Below are 10,443 nucleotides of genomic sequence, written 5' to 3'. Positions count from 1 at the left end.
TTAGTGTTGAGCCAACAGTTGACCCGCTTGAGCACGCCGGCCTGCGCCAGCCGGTGGCAGGTGTCGCGCGCGCCCTCGGTCAGTTCCTCGCCCACCAGCAGAGCGCCCAGCGCGGCGGCTACCAGCGGCCGCACGCGCTCGGCGCACGAGCTGGACAGGTCGGCCAGCAGGGCAGCGTGCTGCTCCAGCACCAGCTCCGAGAGACGGGTCTGCAGCCAGCTCTGAGGGGGGGGGGGGGGGAGAGAACAGAAGGGGCCGCGTGTAAGACCCATTTGCCAATAAACGATGCAGTACAGGTTGCGACAAGACGTGCCTGCCAACCTGGGAGCGTCCAGATCGCTGACGTCTAGCCAATGCATTGCATCCCAATGCTAATGCACACACAAAGCTGCACTGTCACGAGGGTTGTATGTCACACATGACATAAATCGATGAGTCCGCATCCTTTTTGCCCTCGTAAATGACACGGAACCTTGGTGATGAATTTCACCACACCATGGACATTTTCACGGAACAGACTCGCTAAACGTCATTGACTGCGTAAACAGATTCGAGGTTCATTCTTCGCTGAAGGCTGGAGGTGGGAACAAAACACGGTTCTTGCCCGGTCCGCCCTGTGACCCGTGTCCGGTCCGCCCTGTGATCCATGACCGGTCCGCTGCGTGACCCGCGACCGGTCCGCCGCGTGACCCGTGACCGGTCCGCCCTGTGACCCGTGTCCGGTCCGCCCTGTGACCCATGACCGGTCCGCTGCGTGACCCGTGACCGGTCCGCCGCGTGACCCGTGACCGGTCCGCTGCGTGACCCGTGACCGGTCCGCTGCGTGACCCGTGACCGGTCCGCTGCGTGACCCGTGACCGGTCCGCTGCGTGACCCGTGACCGGTCGCCCCGTGACCCGTGACCGGTCCGCTGCGTGACCCGTGACCGGTCCGCTGCGTGACCCGTCACCGGTCCGCTGCGTGACTCGCAACCGGTCCGCTGCGTTGCGTGACCCGTGCCCGGTCCGCCCCGCGACCCGTCACCGGCCAGCCGCATGACCCGTGACCCGTGCGCCGGTGCCTTGACCTGGTAGTCCTGAGCGCCGCGCGCTACGCGGAGCGCCAGCTGGCGCAGCAGCGGCGCCACCAGCGGCGCCGTGGCGGCCGGCAACAGCGTGGAGCGGACCAGCTTGATCAGGGCGGACGTCAGCCGCTCCACCACGAACGCGGCCGTCCGCCGCAGCGACGGGTGATGCGGACTGGAAAGAAGCCCTCCTCCAGCTCCGCCTGCCAGACGCGCGGAGTGTCAACAGGGGCTGGAGACCACCGGCCAGCTCCACGTGTGACTACAAGCTGAGGCGTCAGCGTTTGTGCGAGTTCGCGGCTGCTGTCAGGTGTGCGGAGACCTAACCCTGAGAAGAAACCTGAGAAGCAAATTACACCGTCGGACGCAATACGATAGATTATACTGACAGAGGGAGATGGCCATGAGGCAAGGGGTAACACAATCATGGGGTAAGCGATGTCACTTCTTGCTCCCCTCCAGCGCGCTAAAATGTGACACAAGCCGAATCACACCACAACATGTGACAGCGACGACCAACGGCGTGTCTCATGCCGTGGCTGTCACGAACGGAGAAAGCCGAGAGAAAAGAGCTCCGTCTGATCAAAGACGGGTAACGCAACGCGCTGCCCCTGAGCTGACGGACAGCGCCGGCCTGGAGGACCCTCGGGAGGGTCAGCCAGCGGCCACGTGACCGGCCGGCGGCGGACGTACCTGCGTCTGCCTGGCGGCGGCCGCCGTCGCGTCGGCCGGCAGCCCGCGCCGCGATCGGGATGATCTTGCGCAGCGCCGGCGACGGCTGGTAGGCGCGGCCGGCGCGGGAACTGCAGCAGCGCCACCTTCTGCTCGGTCAGGTACGGGCAGCACACGTTAGAACAGGCTGGGCCGCACCAGCTCGCGGCCGTCCGGGCCGGTGGCGGCGGCGGCGTCGCCGGCCGGGCGGAGGTAGAGGCGGCCGAACTCGGCGCGCACCTCGTCCACGCGGCGCCGGTCGGCGGCGGCCAGGTCGCCCTCGTCGTGCAGATTCTGCACGTGCGAGTGGATCTCGTACAGGTTCTCGTACTGCAGACGCAGGAAGAGCGCGTTGTGGCGCGTGAGACCGGCGGCGCGTCCCAGCGAGCGGAACAGGCCCACCAGCAGGCTGAAGACGGCCTGGTGGGCGGCCGTCAGCACGCTGACGCGGTCCATCATGCAGATGTACTCGATCAGCCAGGGCAGCGTGATCACCAGCTGGCGGCGGCGCACGGCCGCCTGCAGGCAGCTCAGCAGGTCCAGAGGAGGCGGCAGCTGCCGGCCGACACGACAGCGTCAGGATACACACACACAAACACAACGGCTGCTCTCCCGCAACCTAGTGTATAAGCAATCAGCTCATACCAGCAGCGCCCGACGGGACTGGCTGTTCTGGTGGTCGGCAAAGTCACGCGTACACTGTGGATAACCCTGACACACGTTGTTTAAAGTCGAATGCCTTCATGCAAGCGTCAGGTTAGTACAATGTATCAATGGCATGGCACAATGTCAAACTGACCGCCACAGCATGGCTTCTGTTTGTCTCGCGCAGCCCTAACACGGTAGAGCTTCTGATGCATCATACTCTTTCTACTTAATACTATCCACCGCGCACCGCAGCATTACGAGTCCCGGTGCCAGGTCGCCACACGTACTGTCGGCGCTGACCACCTCGCCAGCGCACGTACCCGGTTCCTCATCTGCACGCTGCTGGTGAGCACCTGCTCGGGGATGTCCTCGTCCGAGTGCAGGCCGCGGAAGGTGACCAGGCCGAGGAACTTGGCCAGCAGCCGCAGACGGAAGATGCGCTCCGACACCTCCTGCACCGTGGCCGGCAGCACACCTGTAGTAGTGGTCAGACATGGCTTACACCGACACTCCCTGCACCGTGGCCGGCAGCACGCCTGCAGTAGCGGTCAGAGATGGCCTACTCCGACACCCCCTGCACCGTGGCCGGCAGCACGCCTGCAGTAGCGGTCAGACATGGCTCACTGTCAGGCAGTGTTGTAGGAAAACATGGATGAGCTCGCGAGGCACCTCGGGGGAACGACTGGTGGGGCACGACACTTTTAACACATCACACATCAAATTCTAGCTTGAAAAAGTTGGCACTATTTGAAGGGTTTGAGGCAGAGCTGGTCAGGTGACACGCACATGCGCGCGTACCACTGCTGTCCCAATGGCAGATAAGTGAGCACATCATAACGTTTTGTGCTTCTCGCGGCTTTCTGATCGTACAAATAACGAGAAGCGTGTTCAAACGTGACGAAAATAGTGAATGTCACGCACCACGGACTTCGGTACGGTTCACTATCCACGCCACTATCGGTACGGTTCAAATGGAGCTCTGCATTGGCAACACAAGACAAATTGGGAATACCACCACCACTACAACGGGATGCTCCACACAGCAGCATGGGGAGGCGCACAACCGCGTGGGCCATACCCGGCCGGGTCCCGGCGCCGGCGCTGCGCGCAGCCCCACCTGAGTCAGGCAGCTGCAGCGCCTGCGCGTCTAGCTCGAGCAGGCTGCTGGCCAGCAGGTCGCGCAGCGCCGCCGAGAACTCGGCCGAGTCGGCGCGCAGCAGCAGCTGGCGGAACAGCTCCTGCGCCTCCGGGAAGTCGCGCCGCCCGCCGGCCCGGCCCACGCACACCGGCTTCAGAAACCTGCCGCCCACACGCGGTAGCCGTCAGACGGAGGACAACGGAGTCGAGGCGTGGCTGGGACCAGGATGGGGGGAGGGGCTGGGGTCAGGAGGGGGCTGGGGTCAGGATGAGAGGCCTGGATGTAAAACCGCCGCAGGTCTGCTGTAGCCTTCGCCTACCCTACGGTCAGCGACGCCTATGACACCGTATTCGTTGATTGACAAAAACGGTGGTCGGATCAGCAGAAAGATATCGGTTATCGTGACCGCAAGCCGCACCTATATCGGGGTAGAGAATGCGTATGGGTATGGGTATAGTACGTGTAACAATGTGTAAACGGTGCGCCGCGTGGTATCGCAACACGATCCAAAATGTCGGTCAGTGTCGCGCTAAACAACACATCACGCTCCACGCTTTAGTAGCTTGGCCTCATGTGCAGACAACGCCACAGCGCTCACGCATTGCGGACGTAACCCGACCTAGCCTGCAATGTAGATCTTAACGGCGAAGCACCCACAGCTCGTGAAAGCTCCGCCGGCCCGGCAATGCGGCACATACAGCGATACAGAGCAGGCTCCGGGCCCATGACCCGGACCGGGAGCCAGCTGTGCATCGGTGAGCGCCGAGGCGCCCGGCCCGGCCGCCTCACCTGTCGTTGAGCCGCTGCAGGCGGGAGCGGTCTGCCTGCTGCAGCAGCGCGGCCGACTCGCCGTCCGCTTCGGCGCCGTCGCCGGCCAGCAGCAGCAGCTGCGCCTGGTACAGCCGCGCCAGGTGGTGCATGTTGACCGGGTGCGGGCAGAGCGCCACGAGCGCGCGCGGCTCGTCGCCCAGCGCCGCCGCCGCGTCCCAGTCGGGCCGACGGCCGTCGGCACGGTACCGCCCCACCAGCTGGTGGAACAGGTCGTGCTGGCGCCGGAAGGCGTTGAACGCCGCGTCGCTGGGGAAGTTGGGCCGGTACACGAGCTCGGCGTAGAAGGCCAGCGAGTCGGGCCGCTCGTCGTCGGCGGCGGCGCTGCCCGGCGGCGGCGAGTGGCACGGCTGGCCGCCGGCCAGCGTCAGCAGCGCGTCGGCCAGCGGAGCGCTGAACTCCAGCAGGCGCGCGTTGGCGGCCAGCAGGCGCAGGTTGGCCGCGTCCAAACACACCAGCTGCTCACGCAGGTGCCACAGCGTGCGCACGGCGAAGAAGACGGCGTTGTGGACGGACGTGAGGAAGAGAGAGCCGGCGGCGGGCGGCGCGTCGCCGCCGGCGCCGGGCGCCACCAACAGGCGCACTAAGAAGTTGAGCTCGATCGAGAGCCCCAGCAGGTGGTGGTGCTCGACGAGGTGGGCGTAGAGGGCGGCGAGCGCGGCCAGCCGCTCGCCGCCCGTCACGCGCTCTGGTTCGGCCAGCTGGATGGGCGGGCCGACGGCCGGCGCGCCGCCCGACTCATGTCTGATCACCTGCTTCACCGGGGTAACGAACCCGTCCTTGGTGGGAGCAGCACGGTCTGGGGCCGCGGAGCGCCGCCCGGCGCAGCCAGCCGCGCGTCCAGCCGCGCCAGGCGACCGGCGTCGGCCGGCGGCGGCTCGGACGCGCCCTCCGCCGGCGGCTGCCGGCCGGCACCGCTCCGACGGCCGCGGCGCGCCGACCGACCGTCGCCCGGCACCACCAGCTCCGTCAGCGGCACGTGCCGCGGACCGGCGGCGGCGGCGGCGCGCGGCTCGGTGGCCGGCCGCACGCCGGCCCAGCGCCTGCCACGGCCGCCGCCGCCGCGCGTCTGGTGCCGCCCCTCCGACCCGCCGCCGCCGCCCGCCGCCGGACGAGGCGTCCGTGCGGCGCACTTGGATGGGCGCGGCGTCGACGCTGAGGCGGCGGCGGGCCGGCGGAGGCCGCTCCTCCGGCTGGGCCGCCGCGGCCGGCGCGGCCGACGTAGGCGCCGCCGCCGAGTCATCCGCGCCCAGCAGGCTGGCGGACGGGGTCAGCTGGTTACGAGCCCGCCATGGGGCAGCAGCAGTGTCAACGGCTTGAAATAGCGCGGAACGGTCTGAGCATGGTTGAGCGCAACCGGCATGTCGACAAAATGATCGGGGTGACGCAAAATTAACCGGCCAGCAACGTCTGAATTTAGTAAAAATGGTGCACACTTTCAGAACACACTGGAACAACAAAACATTGTTCTTTATTTACACCAGGCTTAACAACAGAACAGTGACAGCTGCATGCACCATCCTTCATATTACACGAGTTAGAACGGACGTTGCACGTGACACTCACTGTTTGCAGTCTGCATGCAGGAAGTCAGTAAAGCTGGTGGCAAAGTGGGGTCGCATGTGCTGAAACTCTTTCCATGAGTTTGTACTGGTTCCATTCTTCTGGGCACAGTCCTTCTTCTTCTGTAAAGAAAACACATCACTGAGCCAGCCATCAGATATGTTAAGGCACAGACGTTCCCACATGAAACGACCACACAGCACACATTTGTCCTTTAATATACACATAATGTTTACCATTAAGTGACCAACATTAGAAATACAGCTACAGTGGAGAGTCATATTAACCAAGAGTGCACCCTTCTTGCAATGTAGCTCTTACCCAGTAACATAGATATTGGCCAAGGCATTCCTAACACCACACCTAAAGACCCAAGGGGAGCCAAGGTTGTTTGATCAACATCCCACTGGCATGCCAGCCAAAGCACTGCAACATCAGAACATTCACAAGAACAGGGTACATGCCCAGCCAATGCCAGCCAGGTAGCTGCCTTGCCAGTCTGGGGTACCTCAGCCCTCCACCCAGCCACTCCTTCTCAGACTCACAGTGGTGCTGCCAGCAGTCAGCCAGGCAATGATGTCCTTGGATGACCGTGTCTGCAGCAGACGGGCCATGGGCGAGGCTCCGCCCCCACTTGCCTCATCTGCTTCACTTTCCTCCATCATCAAGACACAGACACTGTGAGATATAGGGGCATGACATCAACTTCACTATTTCCATCGCCATGCCCTCCTGTTTTGATATGCATGTATGTTTCATGAGATACACATGTCAACTACATCTCACATACTTTCTGCCACATCCAATAATCTGTAACCAAAGGCATTTCTAACTTAATGTTCTGTAGCACTGCAAAGGGAAATGCACCTTAAACAGGAGCAAAAAATGCACCTCATCATAAGAGAGATAAAGCAGCTTCAAAGTGCTAGTCAGCCCCCATAAGACCAGCAAAGCATCTTCAAAGTGCTAAAAAGCTCAATGCACAGCCCTATGACATGCTCAAATTTTCAGTGATTTAAGTGCAATCATGTGGTAAAAATGGCATGAATGCCACTGAAACATTGATTAAAACACAACAGATATTGCAGTTTTGTCTTCAAAAGATACTTGTAACTTATGAACACCAGAACAAATAATATTCTTGCCCCTCAACTACAGACAAAAAAGATCCAATTTTTGTGTACTGCATGAAGTGGAACAGGGTTACCTTATGGCTAATCTGAGACCAATGTGCATCCTAACTATATAGCTACTGATCTGCTTTCCCCAAACCTTCCACACTGCAATGATATCATAGGCCCCAAACTGCCCCAAATATACTTATTCAGACTGTCATACTGACATTCAAGTAAGTGGGTAGCTATTGCATAGCTCCCTCACTGTTTCAGATCTTGTAAACTGCTGACCTGATTTTCTAGAAGCCTGAAGCTGTTCAGATGTTTCACTTGAAGCTTTCACATCTCAACAAGAGGCATTGAATCCAACCACCTTAAGTACTTCTGAATTAAGGGATCCCAAGATACCATGGCTTGCATATGGGAGGATTGTCATGGGATGGAACAGGTCTGTCTGTGCCCTGTGAGCATATAAAACATGCAGTAGTAGCAACAGCTTTGTCTTCAAGGTGGCAGCTAAGCAAAATTCAGCCATAGGTTTTGCTGCTGTGAAATCTCCTCCATAGTCTGTTGGTTAGTTATCAAGTTTTAAGGGCACACCAACTGCCCTGGTTATCTACTCTCTACCATGAAAAGTTTTGTACTGCAGCCTATGTGAACCTCAATTTTCACCCCAGGTTTGGACACCTCCATTCCTTAACCCCCAGAACACCCATTCTGCAAAGAAAACATGCAGAGTGCTGGACACATACATATTAGTGAGCTGAATATGGAACAGCTCCGGCTATCAGATTCACGTCTCACATACCCCGATAATGTTGCCAGGACGTCGCTGCCATGTTAAACACGTTCAGCACACCACACATTCTATGCAGGTCGTGATGAGGAATTAACCAAACTCGACACAGAAGACAGTTACTAACAGGAAAAAAGTGCAATAAGCGCTAATAGATATCTTTACTCAGATGTCGACTACCCACCCATGTCGGGTAAGGTTTGGAATGAACAAACCTATACATCTTCCACAAGCATACCTTCCAAAAATGCTTCAGAATAATGTCTTCCGAAGATCCTTCAGACCCGCAGCATTCATACTATCAAAATACGAGCAATCTCTCCATCTGCTGCATTTGCAATATTTTCGCACCCTGCTCCTAGCTTTTTGTTTTCACTCATGCGCCATTTTGCCGTAACAGCTGCGCCATAACATTCATTCAAATTTGGCTTCAAGGGAGTCTCCCTAACTTGCGGCCATGGCCATGGCTACATATGAGGCCTAGTCCTTATCTTACCTTACCTTATGGTGATCGGGAATCGTAAAAGGCTACTAGGCCTGTAGGTCCCGGTCTCGTCGGGTTCCCGGTCCGGTAATCAAACAGTCTCAAATTAAGGGAAGATTCAGCATGGGACGTCGCACATGATATCAGTCTAGTGCATATCAAGCCTAGACGTGGACGGTTCAACTGAGGTCGACGACACGACCGTGAGGAAAAGAGTTCCAATCGTTGACAACCCGTGCGCTGAACGAGTTACGACGGACGAAAGCCCTAGCTCGTGGTTTTCTGAGCTTCCATTGGTGTCCTCTTGTCACCTCCGAGTTGTGCCTTGTCAGGAACTCCTCTTCCGACAGCGACATACCTCCGTAAAACAGCTGGTATACTGTAACCATGTCTCCCCTACGACGACGATAGTACAGTGAGGGCAACTGAAGGAGTCTGAACCTCTCAGGGTACGGCTGGCACCTCACTTCATAGACAAGCCGGGTAGCTCGTCGCTGAATTCGTCCCAGCCGCTTCTGGTCCAGTTTGCCGAACGGGTCCCAGATGACGTTGCCATACACTAAGTACGGACGTACCAAGATATTACAAAGCAATAGCGACGTGCGAGCATCAATGTTGGCAAAAGACCGCCTCACGACCGCTAGCATCTGTTTGGCCTTGGTGATCGCTTCCGTCGTCTGGAACTGGAGCCGGTAATCCACGAAGATCCCGGGGTCCTTCTCGGAGGACTCGACCGCGATTTCGGCGCCGTCCAAGAAGTAGGTTAGCCTCGGGCTGCAGTTCCCGATGTGCATTATTTCGCAGTTTGCTGCACTTAAGGGCAGCAGTCACTCCTTTGACCACTTGGCCAGGGCGTCGAGGTCAGCCTGCAGAGGTGAGTTAGTCAGGGGCCTCGGGATATGACAGTACACCTTGGTGTCACTGCAAACATCTTGACCACGCTTTGCACTTGTTCTGACAGATCGTTCACGAAAATTATGAACAGCGTTGGCCCAAGTACTGATCCTTGCGGGATGCCGCTGACGACGTCGGTCCAGTCCGACTTCGAGCCCTGGATCCACACTCTCTGCATCCGGTGGGTAAGAAAAGCCCTGATCCAGCGGAGCAAATTACCTCTCACACCGTAAGCATGAAGCTTGGAGAGCGAACGGTTATGAGGCATGGAATCAAAGGCTTTGTTGAAGTCCAGGTACGCCACGTCCACAGGCTTTTCATCCTCTAACACGGCTCTCCAATCCTGTATGACCTCTAACAGTTGGGTAATACAGGACCGCTTAGGGAGAAACCCATGCTGGGCTGCATGAAAAAGTCCAGACTTCGGGATGTGCTTAATAAAAGCATCACGGACGAAAGTTTCGAGCATCTTGGAGGGAATGGCAGTAAAGCTCACGGGGCGGTAGCTCGTTGAGGATTGTCGGTTACCCTTCTTGAGCATCGGGACTGCCTCGCCAATCTTCCACTCCAGAGGCAGCCTTCCGGATGCCAAAGATTTTCAGAAAAGCATGCTGAGGGGGTGCTGCCAGAATATCTGCAGACTCGCGAAGAAGCCTTGGATGGACGTCGTCTGGCCCAGGAGCGCTAGAGGTCTTCAAAGCAGCCAATTTCTTTGCCACTGCCTGGTTAGAGATGTCTACGTCGTCCAGAAACGGTCCAGTAAAGTTGCAAGGCAACACTGGCACGGCACTAGTTCCTTTGTCTATGAAAACACTGGCGAAGAATTTACAGAGGACATTGGCCTTCCCTTCGTTACTGCTGGTCAACACTCCATTATCGTCAAGACGGCCTTCTACCCTGCACCTTGTGCGTAGTCTTGAGTTGGCGTACCTCCGAAAGGCCTTGGAGGTCTAGGTCTGCTACTAGTTTCATCTCATACTCTTTCCGAAGGTTTCTGGTCAACTTCCGAAGGTCACTGCGACAGCGTACAAACCTGGCATGGTCCAGAACATCCTGAGTCCGCGTATACGTTCGCCACAGTCTTTCCTTAGTCTTCTTTAACTGCACGGCCCTTTGGCTCATGTACAAGTTATTCTTAGGTTTAGTCCTCCTGACCTGACCTGACCTCTCCTGACGGAGCAAACCTCATTAGCCCTGGCCATT

The 10,443-nt window shown here is 58.3% G+C and overlaps 1 protein-coding gene and 1 long non-coding RNA gene across 2 annotated transcripts; both read right to left on the bottom strand.

Annotated features, from left to right (window-relative positions):
- Window positions 1-1,185: 1,185 nt before the first annotated feature.
- dlt (codanin-1 like protein dlt) lies at window positions 1,186-5,970 on the bottom strand. The gene is made up of 8 exons (XM_037224532.1): window positions 5,955-5,970; window positions 4,965-5,187; window positions 4,586-4,712; window positions 4,350-4,384; window positions 3,540-3,721; window positions 2,743-2,897; window positions 1,979-2,329; window positions 1,186-1,266 (listed from the first exon to the last, which is right to left on the bottom strand). The coding sequence occupies exons 1-8, from the start codon at window positions 5,968-5,970 to the stop codon at window positions 1,186-1,188; spliced, it is 1,170 nt and encodes a 389-aa protein (XP_037080427.1).
- Window positions 5,971-8,237, bottom strand: LOC119102544 (uncharacterized). The gene is made up of 3 exons (XR_005094707.1): window positions 8,101-8,237; window positions 6,497-6,629; window positions 5,971-6,073 (listed from the first exon to the last, which is right to left on the bottom strand). It is a non-coding gene; the product is annotated as an uncharacterized LOC119102544 (long non-coding RNA).
- Window positions 8,238-10,443: the final 2,206 nt, after the last annotated feature.

This window comes from Pollicipes pollicipes, unplaced genomic scaffold (genome assembly GCF_011947565.3).
Source record: "Pollicipes pollicipes isolate AB1234 unplaced genomic scaffold, Ppol_2.1 Scaffold_2555;HRSCAF=2994_pilon_pilon_pilon, whole genome shotgun sequence".
NCBI lineage: Eukaryota > Metazoa > Arthropoda > Thecostraca > Pollicipedomorpha > Pollicipedidae > Pollicipes > Pollicipes pollicipes.
This window is presented reverse-complemented; position numbering and strand designations above follow the sequence as displayed.

Bases quoted from the DNA above. Each gene is read 5' to 3' on its own strand.
- dlt (XM_037224532.1), bottom strand. The intron at 2,330-2,742 runs GTACGTGCGCTG...GTCGGCCGGCAG, and splicing joins GCGTGCAGATGAGGAACCGG to CTGCCGCCTCCTCTGGACCT. The intron at 1,267-1,978 runs GCCGGCGACGCC...CGCGTCTGGCAG, and splicing joins GCCGCCTCTACCTCCGCCCG to GCGGAGCTGGAGGAGGGCTT.